General features: G+C 54.2%; 1 protein-coding gene across 1 annotated transcript; it reads left to right on the forward strand.

The window, feature by feature from the left end:
- Nucleotides 1-1,224: 1,224 nt before the first annotated feature.
- Cdh15 (cadherin 15) lies at nucleotides 1,225-21,854 on the forward strand. Its single transcript, XM_038313277.1, has 14 exons — nucleotides 1,225-1,266; nucleotides 10,014-10,169; nucleotides 10,594-10,749; nucleotides 12,427-12,571; nucleotides 16,104-16,264; nucleotides 16,691-16,819; nucleotides 17,160-17,345; nucleotides 18,137-18,390; nucleotides 19,172-19,314; nucleotides 19,418-19,657; nucleotides 19,862-20,101; nucleotides 20,202-20,338; nucleotides 20,475-20,639; nucleotides 21,654-21,854. The coding sequence occupies exons 1-14, from the start codon at nucleotides 1,225-1,227 to the stop codon at nucleotides 21,852-21,854; spliced, it is 2,355 nt and encodes a 784-aa protein (XP_038169205.1).
- The last annotated feature ends 575 nt before the right edge of the window (nucleotides 21,855-22,429 follow it).

Raw genomic sequence — 22,429 nt, forward strand, 5'->3', positions numbered from 1 at the left:
AGACCCCTCGTGGCCACAAGGCCTGCAACCAGGGACAGCTGAGGTTGGGGGACCATTGGGGAGCTGTTGCTGTCATCAGAGAAGGTGTCTCATAAGGCCACATGTGCATATGTGCAGACAGATGCAGGGAGGGAACAGAGAAGCTCTGGCCAGAGCCCAGGGCGGTGAGACCTGGGATTGAACCCCCAAAATGGACCTCACCCCAGGCCCTCTCCAGTTGTCTTCTGTTTCACCCAAGCCTTCCATGGTTAGTGGGCTCCCAGGACATTCCACAACTATGCCAGAACAAAGGTCACCTTCCAAAGGTACCCCAGTGGTGGTGGGGTGCTGTTAGACAGAACCCTAAAGGCAGGGAGCGAGCAAGCCCTGGGTACCATCCAGGGAAGACCTCTCCTGTGCAAAGGCCTTGAGGCAGAAACCTCTGGTGAGTTCTGGAAGATCAAAACTGAATGGATGATCCAGACTTGGTCCCTAACTCTCCTGCTCCTTTCTCTCCTGACAGCCTGTTCTCTCCCTTCACTTCCTTGGTTTTTGTTTTTGTTTTGTTTTGTTTTTGAGACAGAGCCTCTCAGTGTAGTGTTGGCTGGCCTTGAACTCACAGAGATCTGCTTCCCTCTGGCTCCTGAGTACTAAGATTAAAGGTATGGGCTACAAAGCCTGGCTCCGACCATCCTTGACTTCTGCAACCTGGGGCCTCTTTAGACAGCTGCCAGAGGCCCCAGCCCCAGCAGCCTACTGCATGCTGGGTACTGGCCCCTATGAACACTCGCAGTTCCACTAAGCGCTGTCACTCAGTCCAGGACCACCCCGGTACACACATGCTGACTTCAAAACTTTATAGGCACTGACCACATATGCTGTCACTCAGAGCCTCGGCCCGGCTCTAGTGCATATGCGCTGTCGCTTTGCTCTGGCTCTACCCTGGCACTTTCCTACCGGTCTCTAGCTGCTATCCAGTCCCACCTACATGTGCTGTCACTCATCCCTAGCCACGCCCACAACTCACCCCCCCACACACACACGTGCTGCCACTCAACCCTAGCCCTGCCCTGACTCCGCCCCAGCCCCGCCCCACGGCACACGTGCAGTCCCTTACCCTGCTGCCCCCAGCACTTGTGCTGTCACTCAGACGGGTGGCTCCGGCTCTCCGCGTGGGGGTGGAGGCCGTCCCACTGGTTGCCCAGTCGCTTGCCCTGGGCTCTTCTTCGACCGACCGCTCTCCCAATGGGTTCTACTCTGCTCTTCGCCCTCGGGCTTCTTGCCCAGGTAAGCTTCTGAGCCCTGTGGCATCCCTGCCTCTATCTATAAGATAGCTTTTTTGGGGGCCACCGGCCCTGAGTGTCTCTGGGGGACCTGAGAACTGCTGCCTGCAGTGTCCAGGGTGGGCCACACTCTCTGGTGCATTGTTGGAAAGGGGTATCCTGTGCTTAGGGGCTTCCAGAAAGAGGGTGACCCACCTCTCCTACACAGGGGCACAGAGAACACCCATAGTCAGTCTGGAAGTGACTACAGCTGCCTCCTTGGAGCCTCCCAGAGCCCGAGGTGGGCAATCTTGTGAGATCTTTGTATTCCAGCACATGGGGCAGGGAGACAGAGCAGGAAGCCCACGGTATCTGTGAAACTCCCAACTGTAGCAGGAGTGGGTCTTTGTCCCTGGTTGGTCTTGGTGGTGTCTGAGTCCCTGTCCCATGGTCCTGGCCAGCTGCAGCAGCTAAACTCTGCCCCCAGGACCCAGGGTTCTGAAGAAAATAACTTCAGGCCAGAGCAGCCCAGCACACACTCAGTTTACAGTGGCTATAGTCTGACCAAGACAGCCATTGTGCCCCTGTGTCCACCTGGAGATGGAGTTGCCTGTGGTCCCCAGATCCTTCCGTCCCTAGTACCCCGTCTTCCTAACATGGCACAGGGAAAGGTAGACAAAGCCCAGGTCCCCAATATCTCCCAGTGTTGGCCCTTCCCAGACTAATTGCTCAATGGCCCTGGGCTAGGCCATGACAGGGGTATGTGGATTCTGTAGTCCCCTGCCAGGGTCCCCTGCCACAGAGATGGCAGTGTGGCGTGGACAGGGGTATGTGGGTTCTGTGGTCCCGTCACAGAGATGGCAATGTGGCGTGGACAGGGGTATGTGGGTTCTGTGGTCCCCTGTCACAGAGATGGCAATGTGGCGTGGACAGCCTCTGCAACTCGAAGACAACAGGTGGCAAGCACAAAGAATTGCTGTGGTTTAAGAGTGGTCAGTCAGCACTGTGTGTGTGTGTGTGTGTGTGTGTGTGTGTGTGTGTGTGGCGGGGGGAGGGGTCCATCTCCTCTGAGAACCATCTCCAGCACTTTCTTGGTCCCCTCAAATTCCCACAATCCTTGCAGCTCTGCTCAGGTTTCAGGCCCTGGCAGCTGATGGGAGCCTGGTCAGGAAGACCCTCTAGCAGCTGGCCCTGGGGCATCAGCCCTACATCTCCCCCCCCTCCACTCCTGACCTTGGGGAGACCCTCATTCCCTCACTTTTGCACCTAAGACCCCGCACCGCTCTAGGCTCTACCTAGAATGCCAGTCTTGAGCATAACACCCTGACCCATCAGAGGCTCCTCACTGGCTGCAGCAACATTCTTTACCAGTGCCCCCAAGGCTGGGAGCTTGCTGAGATTACCCTGAAAGCCCCCCGAGTTTCTTGCACACCCACTGCAGACTGGACAGTGCTAGGTCACATCCTTCTTCCCCTCCCTCCTCAAGCCCCCTCTCTCCTCAAGCCCCCTCTCTCTGTCACATCTGGAGTCCCTAGGAGTCAGGTGGGGACAGGGACCAGCCCCTGAGGCCTGGCCTCTTGAACTTACTTCAAGACAGCACTCAAATTAACCTCCAGCATGGGGAACTCCTCCGGCCTGCCCCCCTGCCCCACGTATTGCCGCCCTCCCCCACACTCCTCAGCTTTCACCCCTTTGTTTTTTGTGGTTTTATTTTATTTTTTCATTTTTCGAGACAGGCTTTCTCCATGTAACTTTGGCTGTCCTGGAACTCACTCTGTAGGCCAGGTTGGCCTCAAATTCACAGAGATCCACTTGCCCTCTGCCTCCCAAGAGCTGGGATTAAAGGCGTGTGCCACCACCACTGGGCCAGGTTTCACACTTTGGTCTACTCCTACTCACATGCATGGGCCCTGGGAATCCTGCCTCCCCCTTGCTGAGGTTTTCCCTGGTCACACTGGCCCAGTAACTCTGTCTTGGGCTCCTTAGGTTGGGGGTGAGTGGTGGGTTCTACATGGATTCACACCTTGCTTCATTGCCTCCCTATCCAGGTTCCCCCTAAAATCTGAACTTCCTTAGCTGGGTGGGCACATACTTTTAATCCCAGCACTCAGGAGGCAGGGGCAGGTGGATCTCTGTGAATTGGAGTTCAGAACGAGTTCCAGGATAAGCTCCAAAGTTACAGAGAAACCCTGTCTCGAAAAGAGGACAGAACAAAACAGCAACAACAAATCTGAACTTCCTGAACTCCAGGGCAGCACAGGGGGTTGGACTGTGTTGAGAACTGCTCCCCACCACCACCAGGCCTGTAACTACCTGCTCGGGGAGTTGAAGCAGAAAGATCCACAACTTGACAGCCAGCCTGGGCAGTCAATATATTGATTCCTTGCCTCTAAAGAAAGTCAAAGCAGCCTGGGATGTAAGCAGTGGTAGAATATTTGCCTAGCCTGGTTGAAGCTTGGGATCTAATCTCAGTATCACACACAACAATACACTCCTCCTCATAAAGCTGACCCCCCCAGTCCCTGCATTTGGGGTTCAGTCTCTCTAGTTGCTAGTCCTGATCTGCACTGAGAAGGAGCACAGATGGTCCAGCGATCTCCGTCCATTGAGTAGGCCTGCTACACCTTTGTCTAGGAACCAAGGAAGCCACATGGCCTCTGAAGGAAAGATGGGCCTCAGCAGTACCTCTGGGGACTGTTCCCTTGTGCTGAGGAAAGGACCTCATCTCCAGCAGGTCCAGCCTGCAGTCGGCACTGACTTAGCCTAGAGGGAGGCGGCTTGTGGTTCCGAGAGAGTGCTGTACCCAGTCTGTGCTGTCAGACAGGCAGGGCTAATCTGATCGGAGGGAACAGCTGCCTGTCTGCCCCCTCCTCATTCCCTGATGCCTGCAGCAGCTGGACAGGGTGGTCCCACAGTGGGAATGTGGGGCCACCCTAGGCCCGGCCAACAGCTGGGCTCATTCCTGGCATGCTGGTTGTCCAGGAATGAAGTGGCCGTGGATTCCAGCCTTTGGGAGGTGTGCAGGCCTGAGAAGCCTGTGGAGAGTCAGTGTAGGGGTTTCCTGTGCCCTCCACCCCCATCCCAGGCCATTAGCTCTGCCAAGATGGAGCAGACACCGTCCTCTCATGGCCAGAGCACTTGGGACTTCCCAGTCAATCCCATCTCCTTGTCCCCAGAACCTCTGTCCAGGATGAGTACGGTAGAGTGCGGGAGGGCTGGACACTGGCAGTGACTGATGCACAAACTTCATGCATGGCAGAACCCTCATCACTCTGCAGCTCCTTGGGGTTGGGGGGTCAGGAAAGACCCCAGAGGGTAGCTGACTTAGGAGTTTAGGTTCAGATCAGTGGCCCCGGATGGCCTGAGGAGCTTCCAGACTGTTGGCTGGGTTGGTTCTTGCTCAAGAGCAGGGCTGGGGTGAGCTGGGACACATCTACTGTGGGAAAAGAATCTATTTCCTGTCCAGCTTAGTCTGACAGAGAACAGAGGAGTAGACCAGTGTGGGAGGACCTGTCCACGAAGTCACCTTCCAGGTACCTCCGTCCTTGTCCTCTGTCCTGGATGTAGGGAACCGATGAGACAGCTGGGGCCACGTGGCTTTGTCCTAAGCACTGGATGTCCCAGCTTCCCAAGGCAGCCCCCAGCCTTGCCTCCAGCCTGCCACATCATCTGGGGAGGGGGGTGGGTGAGAAGATACAGGATGGGCTACACAAATGCCTCCCAAGAGCCGGAAGCTGGCTGTGGCCTGCCCGTTGGTTGCCCACTCATACCGTTGCAGCCTCTGATCTGGGCACATGGCCCTGCCAAGGCACTGTGGTTCTGTGACCTCATGAACTCGGGCTGTGGACAGGCCAGAGGCTCCAGGTTCCCAGGCTCTGCCTTGACCTCCCTGCCTTGACTACACCCAGTCAGTGCCAAGCCCATGGGTGCTGGCTGGAGCAGCTGCTGGAGGAAGCAGGGCTAGGAGGAGGGTAGGAGGTTTTCCCAGGCCGCAGGGGCTTCAGAGAGCCTGGGAACTCCCATTCTCAACAGCCCTGCCCAAAGCAGGGCAGGCGCTACAGATACCATCTGCCTGTCGTGCCCTCTGGTGCCAACTCTGCCTGTGTGGCTTTGGGTAGATGACTCAGCCCCTCTGACCCTGTCTGAGAGCTATGAATTAAGGTGCTCCCCCTCTGCCATCCTTAGATGTCACGAAGAGCCCCAGATCTCAACCCACATGCCATCCTGAGGGGAGGAAGATGGAGCCAGACTTCCCCCAAGGCAACTCTCAGCCACATCTCAGGGTCTGCCATCGAGCTCTGGCAAAAAAGCCCGTGTCCATGGAGGCTGTAGCCCTGGTTCCCCATGCCAAGCAGGCAGGTGTGTGCCTGGTAGGAACACCACTCTGACCTAGAAGTGGCTATGTGTGCTGGTCTTGGCAGGTTCTAAGGCCAAGCTGCCATCTGTGAGGCTAGAGCTGCCTAGGTAGAACTCTGGCCCCTCCAGACTCATCCTCCTCTTGAACAGGGTCCTCTGCTCCCTGGACTCTAGGACCAAGTGGACGATGGGACTTTACTACGGGTGACCCTAGTTGCCTTGGGAGGCTGTGGAGTAGGTAGCTGGGGTCCCACTGGTTGGACGGGAGCAAGTGCTCCCAGTTTGACTTCTGCAGTTGGGCTGGGGAACAGGACAGGAGAGTGGAGCCTGAGCCAGAGCCTTTGATCTCAAAGCAGGCTATGTGCAGGTGCCCACAGGGCCAGTGCCTTCCTGGGCCTTGGCCGTCCATGTGCGCTGCAGGAAGAGACACAGAGACTGAAATCCAAGCGGCCTCCTGGCTGGCTGGCCACTCCCTCCCTGCTGCCCTCAGAGCGCCAACACCCCCAACCAGCCACTGCCAGGGATCCAGCTGAAGGGGAGACTAAGCTTAGTGGAAGCGGGGGTAGGGGGAGAGTAGGAGCTGGCAACTCCACAAGGAGGAAGCTGTCTGTTCTGCCCAGAGTGAGCAGTAGGCTGCATGGAACTGATGGGAGCTGATAGACTCTGAAGAGGAGGTGGTGCCCGTTTGGCCCAGTCCTGCCAGCAGGACTCCCTGTGTGTAAGTGCTGTTCACACAGCCCCCCCACCCCACCCCTTTCTCTCCCCTCTCTCCCTTCACATATATCTCCATATATATAGTACATTTTTGGGTTTTTAAAGACAGGGTTTCTTTTTTGTTTGTTTGTTTTGTTTTTTTTGAAACAGGGTTTCTCTGTAGCTTTGGAGCCTGTCCTGGAACTAGCTCTTATAGACCAGGCTGGTCTCAAACTCACGAGATCCACCTGCCTCTGCCTCTGGAGTGCTGGAATTAAAGGCGTGCGCCACCACCGCCTAGCTTCTTTTTATAATTTTTTTAACTTTGTTTTTATGTGATTTGCCTGGTGCACGTGTGTGTACCGCATGCTTGCAGTACCTGAGGAGGCCAGAGGAACATGTCAGACCCCTTCCCCACACTGGGCCTGAAGTTACAGAAGGCTTTTTAGCCACCATATGAGTCCCAGGAATCGAACCCTGGTTCCTCTGTAAGAGCAATAAGTGCCTTTAAACCTTGAGCCATCTCTCCAGCCTCCACATGACCTTCTTCCAGAGAGAAATTGGCTGCCTGCTTTCTGGTCCCTGCCTGGGCCTCTCAGCTCCTTTGCTTGGAGTGGAGCCAAGTGGGAGCTTCCTTAGGGGTGAGCAAAAGAGTAAATCTGTGTGGGATGCCCTCGGGGACCCTGACACCAGCCCACCTGTCATCCCAAGGAGGGGGGGGGAGATGGCCGCACTGCGGAAAGGGCGGGGCTCTGACCGTGTGGGAGCCATGCTGAGGGTGGGGCCAGCACGTTCAGTGCTGTGTTTGGAGCTTCTGTGTGTGGTGGCTCTGCCCTTCACACTTCCAGCCCTGCTCTGTCCTGGGGACCATCCAGGACCCCCCTCTTCTACATGGATAATCCCAGGATCTGTCCCAGGTAGGGATAGGATGACCTCAAAGAGGAAGGCATTTACGGCACTTGTATGTAGAGAGTATATATATACTCAGGTGTGCGTGTGAGCACGTGCGTGCACACACACATACTTGGGAAGTAGAGGCAGGAGTGCAGGGTCATCTATAGCTACATGGTGAGTTTGAGGTCAGCCCCGGCTATATAAGATAAAGACAAAGAACGGAACAGCAGTCTGTGCCAAGGGCAGTTGAGAGTCTGAGCTCCTCCCACTCAGGGATCTGCTACTTCCACGTGGCAACCCCTACTGACTGTACGTTTTCATACAGGCACCCTTGGGTCTTTGCTAAGGCTGGCCATAGTTCTGATAGCTGGCTTCTGGATCTGGTACTGTATACAGCAAAGGCAGCTGCTGGCCCGAAGCAGTTACTTACGTTAACTAGACTGAGACGGCGTGGAAAACACAGCTGTACTTTCACATCGTGTCCTGAGACTGCACCTGTGGACAGGACAGTGTCTAGGAAAGCACCACTCTGTAGGACAGAGCCTGTCAGGAGGGAAGTCACCAAGAGAAGGCATGTGACAGGCAGCAAGATGCCCAGCAGGTTTCGGATTTGTCATCTAAGATCCAAGTGTGTCGCTAGAACCTACGTAGTGGAAGGAGAGAACGAACTCCTACAAGGTGTCCTCTGACCTCCACACTTATCCCTCTGCCCCCAAAATAAATGTAAAGAGAAGGCATGTGACTAGCCCTGAGGTGTTGACTGAAGTCTCCCAATCCCCCCTGCCCCTGGCTCCACAAGGCCGGCCAGCAGGGAGTCTGAAGGATTGGCCCCTTTGCTTGCCCTTGGCCTTCCCGTGGGACCACGGGAGTGCAGCTATGGACAGCTATGAATGCTGAGAGCATTTCCAAACCATGCAGTCTCTGTGTGCTAGAGCCCCCCACGCCCATCACTTCCACAAATCCTTCCGGGCTGTGGCCCACCCAGCATTGGCCTGACAACCTCCCAGCACCCTGGAAGCATACGGCTGCCCTAGGCTTTGTTCCTAGTCAGCCTGTGCTGTGGACGGTGAGGTCAACGCATGGCCGACGTCCACACCTATCATGGCAGCCTCGACCGGGCTGTGCTTTGGTGTGAGGGGTCTTTCAGAAGTACCAGTGGAGCCAGTGTTCACAAGGGTATCCCTAAAGTCCTCAGATGACTGGTTCTCATTGCCTCTCCAAATTAAGGAGTGGAACAAGGAAGAACCGGAGGGTGGAGCACTCAGAGTGAGATCCATCCCCAAACCAGGGATGGAAACCACCTGTGAGAACCAGGTCGGGCATGTCTTGGGGGACTGCTGTGCGTTCTGTCATTTACTTGATAGACAAGTCCATAGTTTCCCTCTCTGAGGGTGGGGCTATCTGCCGTCACAATTAGGTAATGGCGGTGGGTTTGGGAGAATGGGGCTCAGTAATGACCCTCTGTGCTTAGAGACTTGACTTCCTCTCCTGTCTGCACCACACAACCCCCAGACACTGCTTTTTTCTTTTAAGTTACATTTATTTATTGTGGTGGGAGCACACACATTTCATCTGAAGGCCAGAATACAACTTGTGGACATCAAATCTCTTTTTATCGTGCGGCCTCCAGAAATGAAACTCAGGTTATCTTTTGGGAGTGAAGTCTCTTTGAGTACAGAGCCAAGCCGTCTCTGGTTCAGCCCTTCTAGGCGGCCTCTGCCTGGGTGATGAGGGGGAAGAGAGTATCTCAAGAGTCCTGGGTTTCCAGAACTTTGATCCAGTTTCGAAGTTCATCCCTTTTTCCCAGCTGCCCCCTCAGTTGAGCCGTACAGCAAGCCCAGTGTCACCCTGTACCCCGGACCAGCTCTGACTGTGTCCCAGCCCCGTCCCTCTGAAGAGCTTGTCTTCCCTGGACCTCCATACCCCTCATCCTGGTCACAGACCAGCGTGGCCATCAAGATTCCTCTGTAAAACACAGCTTAAATAAGCCCCTCGTTGCCCTTGTCTGCCTAGGGACCGGCAGTTTGGGCATTCCTTCTGCAAAGCAATATTGAGACGTTGGATGAGGTGCCCTGAGCACATCCCCTCCCTGTTTGCACTGCGGGCCATAGGAGAGCATCCATCCCCTCTTGAGCTCCCTGGCCCCATTTCTGGAAGTGTCTGAAATCAAGGGCCAGGCCTGGTGGCAGAGGGAGGTTTCAAACACTAGGTCCTACTGCCCTAGGTGGCTAGGGTGAGTCTGTGTGGGTCAAGGTTGGACACAGGTGCTTAGGAGCCCCTCCGCTCATGTGGCCTCTTCAGATAAAAGCAGGCACTGTTGCTGTTAACTTGTGACATTTAAGCTGTGAGGCTGAGGAAGGACACATGTCATCTCTCACCCTAATGCAGTGACCCTACTTCTGCCTGAGCCTCTGGCCCCACCAGCTGCTGTTCATCCTCCTGGCTCTCGTTCCTAGGAAGCAAGAGTTGCCCCCTGGGCACTTTCCTGGGCCCTGCTGGCACCTGACCTCACAGGGACCTCAGAAAAAGTGCAGACCTGCACTTTGCCTCCAGCCAATAAGCTCTCTGCTTCTAGGGGTCAGATGATATTGTGGACACAACTTGTTTTCTGGGCTCTAGTCAAGGAGAGGAGACAGGTGTATGGGAGAGGAAACACCTGTATGAGAAATTTGAAAATTAAACACCCCAGGATGTGACTGCCTAGGCCCACATAGCTTATACTCTTCCGTAGTTACACTATAAGATGGTATAAGGCCCAACCTCAGCCCCAAGAATGATGTCACCCTGGTACCCCTATACCCTGTATGACTGTGTCCCATCTGTGTTTAGAGCCTTGGTCTGCCCTGGGCACTCCCTGAGCCAGAGCCCAGCACCCTGTACCCCTGGCGTCGGGGACCAGCCCCAGGCCGTGTGCGGAGAGCCTGGGTCATCCCACCCATCAGTGTGTCCGAGAACCACAAACGCCTCCCCTACCCACTGGTGCAGGTAAGGGAACGGTGGGAGGGGGCGTGGGGTGTTTCCTCGTTTCTTAATGATCCTCTTGGATCTGGAGGAGCTCCCTCTGCCGACAGGAGCTAGTCACTCTGGGTTTCTGGAACAAAAGCGGGGCTCCCATAGCCCTGGGCCACAGGCACCCCAAGCTACCCCAGTGGGCTTGTCCCCAGGCTATGTGCCCCTGGAAGACATATGCTTTGTTTATTCACCAGTACAAGTAAACCTGTGACATCAAGAGTCAGCCGTCTGCATACTTGGAGTGTAACTGGCTACCGGGCCCAGGATGCCCTGGAGCAGGGCTTGAGTTTAGGAAGGGAATGTGTTGGGCTTCAGAGCCTAGAACCTTTGCTGGGGAAGAACATGAAGGTGTTGGGGTGCCCTCTGACCCTCACTAAACCCCACTCCTGTCCCACAGATCAAGTCTGATAAGCAACAGCTGGGCAGTGTCATCTACAGCATCCAGGGGCCTGGCGTGGATGAGGAGCCCCGAAATGTCTTTTCCATCGACAAGTTCACGGGGAGGGTGTACCTCAATGCCACGCTGGACCGTGAGAAGACAGACCGCTTCAGGGTAGGGCCTGATTGGAAGCCGGGTTCCTTCCTCCTCCTTGGGCCTCTGCTCCCCACCTGATAGGCTCTAGGTCAGATGCTTCCGAAGCAAGATCTGGTTCCCATAGGACCCACATCTGAGGATTCAGTGTTTGAGGCCCCCATGAAGGGCTGGGTGTTCCTCTGGAGGCGAGAGCATCTTTGCAGCTGCTGAGCTGACATGACAGCCAGCTCTCCCTGGAGCCACGTACTGCTGGTGGATAGGTACATCATAAAGAATTCCCAAATAGTGTTAGCAGCAGCAGCAGCAGCAGCAGCAGATGATCTCCGAGGTGTGATTGGCCACCAAGGGGGCCTCACTACCATTGCAGTGTTGGGGTTCAGGAAGGGAGGTAAGAGTCACACTGAGGTGTGCCCAAGGCCAGGAGATGAGCTCAGGACCTCCTTTGGGTTCTCTGCAAATAGTTATCTGCCAGACTGAGATGTAGGTGCTTGCCTAACATGGAAAGGCCCTGGATTCCATCCCTAACATGACTAATAAATAGAGCTTTCCATAGTGTTACAGGAGGCTAAGACAGGGAGATGAGGAGTTTAAAGTCAGCCTGGGCTACAGATCACAAACCTGATACAAAGCTAAAACCAGATAAAATCATGAGGAACCCGCGTATTGTAGCCAGGACACTGCGGGCTGCATCCTGTCTGGCTGGAGGCAGGGTAGCTCTCTACCTCCATTTTTCCAGGGACCAAAGTTGTTTTCTTCTTCTTCTTCTTCTTCTTCTTCTTCTTCTTCTTCTTCTTCTTCTTCTTCTTCTTCTTCTTCTTCTTCTTCTTCTTCTTCTTCTTCTTCTTCTCCTCCTCCTCCTCCTCCTCCTCCTCCTCCTCCTCCTCCTTTTTTTTTTGTGTGTGGGTTGGTCTTAGATAACCTTGGCTGTCCTGGAACTTGCTCTGTAGACCAGGCTGGCCTCAAACTCATACAGATCCGCCAGCCTCGCCTCTCAAGTGCTGGGATTAAAGGTGTGTGCCACCACTGCCTGTCTCCAGGATTTCTTTGACATCCTCGAGACATTCTTCCAAATTGAGAGACTGCTAATGGCCTTTCTACAGAGGAATCTATGGGATGATTTTCTTCTTAAATGTGATTTACAGTGTCTTCCTGTGTATCTCTAGCTGGGCTTGAATTCACCTTCTGCTTGTCTCTGCCTCCTGAGTGGAAATTCTGTCATGCCATTCTCCAAAGGAAACAGGTTAAAATGTCCTAAGCTCATATGAGACCCTGCTCCAAAAAGTAAAATGACTTAGGCTAGGCACAGCGCACACAGACCTCTGTAAGTTCAAGGCCAACTTGGTCTACAGAGTTCCAGGACAGCAGGGCTCATAGACCCTGTCTAAAACAAAGGAGGAGGAATGTGGTAAATTTTGAAAGAAGCCAAAACCACATAGAGTAGGGGAGATAAACCCAGAACCTTAGTGAGTACATCACTTCATTGGCAAGAGGATGCGGTGAGTGGCCTGGCAGCCAAGGAGAGACGGTGTAGCCTGTATGCTGGGAGAAAGCAGGCTCCGTTCAGGGAAAGGGTGCTTGCCCACGCGTACCCTCCATCCCATGTGCCCATCACCTGTGTTAGCCCATGGGTCCTTGCTGTTCCTTCTGCATGGCTTTAGGAGTCACAGAGCCAGCCCTTGCCTTCTGTTTGGACAGCTAAGGGCCTTTGCCCTGGACTTGGGTGGCTCTACCCTGGAGGAGCCCACGGACCTGGAGATCGTTGTTGTGGACCAAAATGACAACCGGCCAGTCTTCCTACAGGACGTGTTCAGAGGCCGCATCCTGGAGGGTGCCATCCCAGGTGAGGTGGGAGCGCAGATCCCCCCATGGGCTGGATCTTCAGAAGGTCCAGGTGCAGACTAGAGATGCAGCTGCCCCCTGCCCCTCTGCTCTGTGGTACACACTTGCCTAGTATGCCAGGTGAATCCCTGCGCACTGCAGAACTGACAATTCTAAAGTCATCCAAAGGGTCGAGTGTCAGGAAATAATCTCCTTCACACTTCCCATGTCAATATGGATTCGACCTTCAAACCCTGTCTCAACCCCATCCCCACCCCCCAAAAGAGAATTGACCTACCCAAGAAGCTTCTGGGTGTCTGTGTTCCAGTTGTTCCTCTCCCTTTCTTTTTTTTCTTTTTTTTTTTTTTTTTTTTTTTTTCTTTTTTTTTTTTTTTGGTTTTTCAAGACAGGGTTTCTCTGCAGCTTTTTTAGAGCCTGTCCTGGACCTAGCTCTTGTAGACCAGGCTGGCCTCGAACTCACAGAGATCCGCCTGCCTCTGCCTCCCGAGTGCTGGGATTAAAGGCGTGCGCCACAACCGCCCGGCCTCCTCTCCCTTTCATAGTGGTGAACTTTGCATAATGTGAAGCTGAGATTTTCAGGGAACCGTTCAGTCCTGTTTAGTGAACCCACGGAGCCTGAGCTTACCCCCAAGGCCGTTTTTATCCTCCAGAGGGAACTCCACAGCCTGGAGCAGGGCCTCCTCTGGCTGCTGCTTCAGGTGCAGTTTGGTCTCAAAGAGCCCAGCCAGTTGTGACTGCACATACATGTGGACCCAGCACTTGGGAAATGGAGCCTGAGAGTTTAAGGTCGTTTTCAGTTACCTGAGCAATCTGAGGCCAGCCTTGGCTACACGAGACTCTGCCCTTTCCCCCAAGGCCCCTTCAGAATCGTACACCTGTCCTGGCCTTCCTCAGGCAGGCTGGCTGGACAGGGCCAGGCGGAGCGCTGTGCCCACTTCCCCTCCCTTCCTCACTGCCTGTTCCCAGTGGTTCAAACCTGGACTGGGCGAGGGTTTCTGGGAGCCCGAAGCACACAAGCAGCAGAGTCTGGGCCTCCCGCCACTCAGGTTCATCCTGTTCCATCTCATTTGCTCATTTGTCAAGAGTTAAAGTAACGGTGTGCTTAGAATCTTTATTCTGACCTGATTCCAGACTTACTGAAAAGCCAAAAATGGTTCCTGTGTGCCCATCTCAGGGACCTGATTATCAGTTTAACTTTTTTTTTCTTTTTTCTGTCATCTCACTCGGCTGCTTGGCTGTGGACTGGATACCGAATATTCTTACAGTGCCAGTGTGTTCTGAAAGCTCTCTGTAATTACCAAAGTCAGGAAACACGCGTGCACACCACCCCGTCTACTGGCATCTACTGACCTTATCCAGTTGTAATTTCCATAATAATGAGGCTGTAAGGACAGAGAACCCTTGGGTCAGGTGTTCTAGTCCTGCAGCCTTTCCTCTACCAGGCTTGTTTCTTTCTGCCTCTCCTGATTTTGCCATCCCTCCCTGTGTGCCTCCCACCTCCACCAGGCCACACAGTGTTTGGCCATTACAATCCCCTGGAACAGAGTGGCCTGCCTGCCCTGGGGCTGGTTCCCCGTCACAGGGAGGGGCTGGTGTGCCAGTGGATACAGGGCTGGGCTGACCCCAGTTCCACCCCAGTCGTGGTGAGCCACAAGTGGTTCTTTTGGGTGTTTCCATCTCTCTCCGCCTGGCCAGCATGCCCAAGGAATGTTTTCTACCCCCCTACCCTTCCCAGCAGAGGTTGCTCTTGAAGACACCGGAAATGGCCTCGGCTCTGCTCGAGCCCTTTTCGGAGGGCAGGGGAGACCTGACACCAGGGCACAGACATTTTTTCACAGTCCTGGTCCAGACTGCATGTCTCTCATTATGCCTCAAGTTCCCCCTGCCAGCTTCAGCTCCTTACAGAGTCCTTGTGGCATTTTTTAGTGCCACAGTCATGGGTTAGAACTGTCCCCCCTGCCCCTACTACCCGGGCAGCTTTTGACCATCCTTTGGGCCCTTCTCCCCAGTGTGTGTAAATGCTGATTTTCTTCTGGGTAGACGTGTAGCATTGTATTTCTTTTTATTATTGTGTATGTGTGTGAGTGTTTTATCTGTATGCCATGTGCATGCAGGGTGCTTAGAAACCAGAAGAGGGCGTTGGATCTTTTGAGACTGCAGTTGGGATGTTTGTGAATCGCTAGCTGATATGGCGCTAGAGATTAAACCTGGGCCTCTGGAAGAATAGCTAGTGCTCTTTTCTCTTTCTCTTTTCTTTCTTTCTTTCATTTGTTCGTTCGTTTGTTTTGTTTTGTTTTTCGACACAAGTTTTCTCTATAGTTTTGGAGCCTGTCCTGGAATTTGCTGGCCTCAAACTCACAGATTTGCCTATCTCAGCCTCCTGAGTGCTGGGATTAAAGGCGTGCACCGTCACCACCTGGCTAGCTAGAGCTCTTAATCTCCGAGCCATTGCTCTAGCCTCTGGAGTGGTGATTCTTGTTGTCATAGTCTGATGTCCCATGCATCTGGGAAGTGTGCTCATATCTGAATATACACACATCTGGACATGTGCACATGTGAACCCACATGTGAACTCTTTCATACCTGTATGAGTCACAGCACACTGGTTCCAGCTCCTGGTGATTCCTCTGCTTCCAAATCAGCTCAGGGTCCCTTGCCCTCACCACGCCGCAGCCCCTTCTCTGATGGGGGAGTTGACTCCTCACACCTATATTTCCTTACCTGTGTGCCAGAGAACACTCCCAGAGCACAGGACGGGGAATCTGAGTCCCATGACCAAGAAGCTTGCTGGAAGCATTGTCCTTGGCTTCAGCCCTGGGGCCAATACAATGCCGACATCATTCAGTCAGGGGTTCCTGTCTGTTTAAGGTAGCTGAAGCAGGGCATCCCGCAAATGATATCACACGTGAGCAAGCCAAGACCTGAGACACAGGGTCCCCAGAGCCCTGTCCTCTCACCCTGACCCACTCCACTGCCTCAACTTTCTTACCTCTGTCCTGGAGGGACGGTCAGACCAAATCTCTTCTGAGGGAAAAGCGGGTGACGGGTGAAGAGGACCCTCCCCCCCAGTAGCACCTTCCCAGTGGCCACCACTTCTATACAGGCAGGACTTTGGAGGATGCTGGGCACCTGCTTTAATCTGTACCCACGTGTTTGTGTATCCTTCACCTGGGCAGGTGTCACCTACAGGGCTCAAGGCTGTCTGATGATCCCAGTGGCTTTACTGCTCCGACCGGGTACATTAGCTCCACTTGCTGACCTGGCATCTGGTAGAAGACCCATTGGTTCTCCGCTGCAATGCTCCTGCAGTGGTCAGCCTTGTATAGGCAAGACTGTGGGAGAGCCCTGGACTGGAGGCTGCCATACACGGTCAGCCCCAGGGACACATGCAGTTGAGAAAGCAGGTTACCCATTCTGTGCTCACAGTGTCAGACCTAGGGAGTCTGTGCACACTGGGAGCACTCCGCTCCAACTGGTGCCCCACTCCACCTGCCTCCACGGTGGTGGACCACATTCTCCCCTGTCCTCCCTAGGCACCTTCGTAACCAGGGCTGAGGCCACGGATGCTGATGATCCAGAGACAGACAATGCTGCTCTCAGATTCTCTATCCTGGAGCAGGGCACCCCTGAGTTCTTCAGCATTGACGAGCATACTGGAGAGATCCGCACAGTGCAAGTGGGGCTGGACCGTGAGGTGAGGCAGCCCCAGGGACACGGAGGGTCCCGTTCTCCACACCTGATCCCCTCACGCCTCAGGGCTCCTCACAGGGCAGCGCCTTCCTGCCTCTCAGCTCCCATTGTGATTATTACTCTTACCCTGATCCTTCTTTGATCATGTCTAACCCTCTGGGCCAGTCACTTATGCTAAATACACCTCTGAGGCTCGCCTGTGCAGCTGCACCAGGGTATTCCTGTCCCAGCCACTGATGCGGCTCCCTCAGCCAGCCATCTGCTTACTGTTGCCCCTAACATCTGACTTTTCTTGTACCACAACTAACCTCTTGACCTCTTGTTCACTCACAGGCTGAGGCAGGGGCAGACCCTGTAAGGGGCAAGCCTGTAGGTGGCTCTGCTGCCTTCCTAGGTTTCACATCTGAGTTCATGTCACATTGTCCTTCAGGTGGTCGCTGTGTATAACCTGACCCTGCAGGTGGCTGACATGTCGGGAGATGGCCTTACTGCCACAGCCTCGGCTATTATCTCCGTAGATGACATCAACGACAATGCCCCTGAGTTCACCAAGGACGAGGTGAAGATGGATGGTTTCAAGGCTGGGGGAAAGGCAGTGCATGAGTAGGGGGCCTAAAATAGAGGGGCCCTAGAAACACGGATTACATGTGAGGTTCCATAGAGAGAAGCAGGTACACAGCCCAGAGTAAGTCTCCTGGACACTTGCTTGCTGTGTGAAGAGGAACAGCAGGCTGGGTCAGGAGCTCAGGGAAAAGACAGACCTGTGAAATGTTCTATGGTGAGCAGCATAGTTAGGCCCGAAGCAAGGACAGGCACCCTGGGTCACAGGGCCGGGCATTCTGATGAGTCCCACTCCCAGTTGGCCAATCTGGTGAATAACTGGGGCTGGGCTCTCCCAGTTCTTCATGGAAGCTGCAGAAGCTGTCACTGGCGTGGATGTGGGACGGCTCGAGGTGGAAGACAGAGACATGCCTGGGTCTCCTAACTGGGTGGCCAGGTTCACCATCCTGGAAGGTGATCCCGATGGGCAGTTCAAGATCTACACAGACCCCAAGACCAATGAAGGTGTGCTGTCTGTGATCAAGGTGAGCCGTGCCGCTGTCATGGGCATTTCCCTCAGCTAGAATCTGCCACAGGCATCTTCCTGCTAGCTAACCTACCAGTACGCTAGGTTAGGTCAGGGCATGGGATGGACAAGGTGCTGACTATGAGTCTCTGGCCGAACTGGGCAGCAGGAGGCACCCATTACTGCAGCCTTCTCCTTCCTTATTAGTTAGGTTCATATTTTTTAAGTAAAATTATGCACCAGCATGAGTCCCATTTCTACCGAGAATCAGGTATATATATAATACAGGCACAGGCATGCACACATGTAGACATAGATGCATTTGGATGATGGTGCATTTGAAGATTTGTTGGAAGAAACTGGTCAGACAATTTGAGGCAGACTGGAACTCTTAAGGGAGAATTTCTTGCATGCTGCTCTCAAAACCTGCATAGTGGAGGACCACTGTGAGCCAGGATGGCCCCTCTGCTTAGCATCATCTGGCACATCCACCTCATAACTATATACAAAAACTGTAGCCCAATAAAACCAAATCTTGAAAAAATAAGTTTAGTGATAAAAATAAGTAATTTGAAAAAACTGTAGTCATTGAGTAACACATGAAATTGCCATACCACACCCAGCAAATTCATTTGGAGTGACACGATTCATCTTGTTACCTATTAATATTTGAGCCGTGCATAATTTTTATTGTGCCAAGATTTAAAGCAGGGGAGGAAAACTGGGCTCTTGGGACAGGCCCAGGGACAGAGTCTCCACAATAGACATCTTAGCACTTGGGTTTCAGCTGTCTCTGCCATCCTCCCACAGCCCCTGGACTTTGAAAGCCGTGAGCAATATGAGCTCAGAGTGTCTGTACAGAATGAGGCCCCACTGCAGGCAGCTGCCCCCCGGGCCCGGCGGGGCCAGACCAGGGTCAGTGTGTGGGTTCAGGACATCAATGAGGCTCCAGTGTTTCCAGAGAACCCACTGAGGACGGGCATAGCCGAAGGAGCACCTCCAGGCACCTCCGTGGCCACCTTCTCTGCCAGAGACCCTGATACACAGCAGCTGCAGAGAATCAGGTGGGGTGCCCTGAGGTGTTGGGGGTCGGGGAGAGGGATCAGTGGTCCCATTCCTGTGGAGGGTACATCTGGATTCTGAGGGTGAAAGAAAATTGGTGGTGGTGGCGGGGGGCTATGGGGTATTGAGTCCCTCGGATACCTATGTGTGTACGTGGAATAACCACACCCCAGGGCAGGACTGGGCTCCAGCAAAGACACATGGTCCAAGACTGGTCTTAGCCAGTCTCCGACTGCTGACCTGTCTGTTTTCATGGGCCCTTGTTTCCGCAAGAGCTCCCGATGCTGTAAGTTCACCGCAAGTCCCGAGTCTGACACAGTGTCTCCGTGGGGCTAGGTTCTAAGCAGGGTGAAATGCAGACTGCCCGTTGCCGAGGGGCACTGGGCAAGAGCGTGCCTCGTGAAGCTGGGCCAGATAACCAGCTTCGGGCGTTGGTGGCTGGCAACATGGCTCAGTGGGTTAAGGTGCTTGCCACCCAGCCCAACCACGTAAGTTCATTTCCTGGAACCGACCTGGTGAGAGGAGAGAACCAGTTCCCACACATTGCCCTTGTACTTCTCGTGTGTCATGGTGCTCGTGCAGGTGCACTCACATGCAAAAAATAAATGTGAAAATATTTAAAATATAAAATGGAATAAAAAAGATAGCTCAGGGCTGGGTAGCCACTGCACCTGTCAGACACACATGGGTGCGTATGTGATAATAAGTGTATATATGATATGTGGCCCCATGTCTGGGTGTATTGGGTGGGCCTCATCCCAGTTCTCCCCTCCCCACCAACAGCTACTCCAAGGACTATGACCCAGAAGACTGGCTGCACGTGGACGGGGCAACGGGCAGGATTCAGACCCAGCGAGTGCTGAGCCCTGCTTCACCCTTTCTCAAGGATGGCTGGTACAGGGCCATCATCCTGGCCCTGGACAATGGTGAGGGAAGCCCCTGCCCTGGGTGGCATCTCTGTCCCACAGCCCAGCACTTTCCTCCTCTGTGGACTGACAGGGTAGCTTATGAGCTCTCCCCTCCTTCCAGCCATACCACCCAGCACAGCCACGGGCACCCTGTCCATTGAGATCTTAGAAGTCAACGACCATGCCCCTGCACTGGCCCCTCCTCCAACCAGCAGTCTGTGCAGTGAACCAGACCAGGGCCCTGGCCTCCTCCTGAGTGCCACGGATGAAGACCTGCCTCCGCATGGGGCCCCCTTCCATTTCCAGCTGAACCCTAGGGTCCCAGAGCTTAGCCGGAACTGGAGCATCAGCCAGATTAACGGTGCGTTGCCCCCATAACTCTGGGACCTAGGAGATAAACCAGCGGACAGAATGTATCACCATGACTACATCCTCGGGCGGGGCCGGGTTTACTTTCCACAGTACTCAATGGGTAGTGGAGAAACGTGCACCCAGTGACTCTGGTACTCTCTGGGCGAGAGCGGGGTTATTGCGGAGCTTCTGCTGACTGCTGCACCTTCTGCAGTGAGCCATGCACGCTTGAGGCTCCGACATCAGGTCTCTGAGGGCCTGCACCGCCTGAGCTTGCTGCTCCAGGACTCCGGGGAGCCACCCCAGCAGCGAGAGCAAACGCTGAACGTTACCGTGTGTCGCTGTGGGACTGATGGCACTTGCCTGCCTGGGGCCGCTGCGCTGCTAGCAGGAGGTGTGGGCGTCAGCCTGGGTGCACTGGTCATTGTGCTGGCCAGCACTGTGGTCCTGCTCGGTGAGTGCAGGTCCTTGGTCCTGCCCTCTCTCCTGGATCCCTTCCCCACCCCACGTCCTCTAAGCGCCCACACTGCAGCCAGTCTCTCCTGCTTCCATAGTTCTCGTCTTACTTGCTGCGCTCCGCACACGGTTCCGGGGACAGTCACGTGACAAGAGTCTGTTGCATGGGCTACAAGAGGACCTTCGGGACAACATCCTTAACTACGACGAGCAAGGAGGAGGGGAGGAGGACCAGGTACGGAGACAGAAGCCATGGTTTAGACACACGGATCCCTGGAAAGGAGTCCCTAGAATGCCCACCAGCCTCCTAGAAGGCCAGGCAACCAGGCGGCCCCTACTCTGTCTGAACTTAACTGTTTACTGGCTTACAGGATGCTTATGACATAAACCAGCTGCGCCACCCAGTGGAACCAAGGGCCACCAGCCGCTCTCTGGGCAGGCCACCCCTGCGCCGGGATGCCCCCTTCAGCTACATGCCACAGCCACATCGAGCGCTCCCAACCAGCCCATCCGACATTGCCAACTTCATCAGTGATGTAGGTGCCCTGGGGTTGAGTACAGAGTGGGCACATGCACACTCGTGTGCATACATGCGCACAAACACACCCATGTCCAGACGCTGCTTCCAGACCTCAGGCTGTAGGATGTCAGGGGGTAAGCTCACCAGCAGGACCCTGGCCGAGCCTTAGGAAAGCAGGAGAGGGTGGGTGAGCGGGTTGGCCAGGCGCCTTTCAAACGCTGTGGGTTGGAGCGGGACATGGCCAGCCAGCACTGGCTGTGACACCCGTTTCCCATCGCTCTGTGAGGCACACATACCCTTGGGTGTTGCGTGACCTCTCTCTCTATGTTTACTATGATGAGGTGTGGGCAGCACATGCATTGCAGCCATCTGGGCAAAGCATCAGTTTGAACACTGCATGGATGAGTACTGTCTTCACAAAAGATGATCGGAGTGCGGGGTGGATGGCAAGGTTGGGCCATGCAAGGAATGTCCTATTAACAGGCCTGCCCACACCGCCCAGAGAAAGCTCCCAGCAGATCAGGGGTATCCTTGGGGGTGGTAAGACTGGTGCAGGCACTGGTTACAAGATGACAGGGTGGCAATGGAGATACTGCCTCTGGAGGAGGCCAGATGTTTTTTCTCTGTAGCTTTGGAGCCTGACCTAGAACTTGCTCCATAGACGAGGCTGGTCTCAAACTCATAGAGATCTACCTATCTCCCAAGTGCTGGGATTAAAGGCGTGCACCACCACCTCCTGGCTTTGAGGCCAGATGCTTAAGGAAGGGCTCCTGATAGGCTGGGGATGGAGGAACACCTATGAGAGGAGATGGCGTCTCTCCATGCTGATGGGGAAAGGCTGGAGGTAGCAGAACCTTACTTGCTAGCCCAATAGGTACTGGGAGATGTTCTGCACCTGCCCTACCCCTCTTAAGAGAGGTTCTCATCTGGTGCAGTACCCAGGGCAGATTTAGCCTTGGCCAATGCTGAGCACAAGAAGTCTCCTGGCTTGCCTCTGAGTGGTCCTGAGGTCTGTGTGGCTTTCCCACAGGGCTTGGAGGCTGCGGACAGTGACCCCAGCGTGCCTCCCTATGACACAGCTCTCATCTATGACTACGAGGGAGATGGCTCTGTGGCGGGGACACTGAGTTCCATCCTGACCAGCCTGGGAGATGAGGACCAGGACTATGACTACCTCCGTGACTGGGGCCCCCGCTTTGCCCGGCTGGCAGACATGTATGGGCATCAATGAGAAGCAGAGTCAAGAGCAGATGTGCTGTCTGGACATGGCCACTCTGTCATCACCACACGCTGGGGTGACATCTGTTGGGGTCCTGCCTCAACGGGGTTCACATGGTATAGGGTAGGGGCGTGTGAGTTAGAAAACTAGATAGGAGGAACAGAGAGACGAAAAAAATACAGAGACATAGGATAGAACCAGGAGGGAAATCCAGTAAATATTGAGCTCATCTGCATTTATTTTCTATATGCTTATATGCTCCAATCCCAAAAGGGGGGAAGAAGGCAAAAGATGGCTTTAACATGACACAAAGAATAAACAGAGCAATTACTTGCTTCAATACTTACTTGAAGCATCAAGTAACTATACCCTGAGTTAAGCAGTCTGATGTTTTAGGCAGGACATGCAGTGACTATACTTAGACCAAGCATCCTGTAGGCAGCCGCTCCCTGGGTCAAACCTCCTGTTATAATAGCCTTAAAGGAGCAGGAATAGGCCTAAACTCTCTGACCTTCAGACAAGGTGGAGCAGACCCACTCCTGTGGGCCCCCACATATTCTTCCCTTTTTAATTTATTTAATAAAGCC

This window comes from Arvicola amphibius, chromosome 15, assembly GCF_903992535.2.
Source record: "Arvicola amphibius chromosome 15, mArvAmp1.2, whole genome shotgun sequence".
In the NCBI taxonomy this organism is placed as follows: Eukaryota; Metazoa; Chordata; class Mammalia; order Rodentia; family Cricetidae; genus Arvicola; species Arvicola amphibius.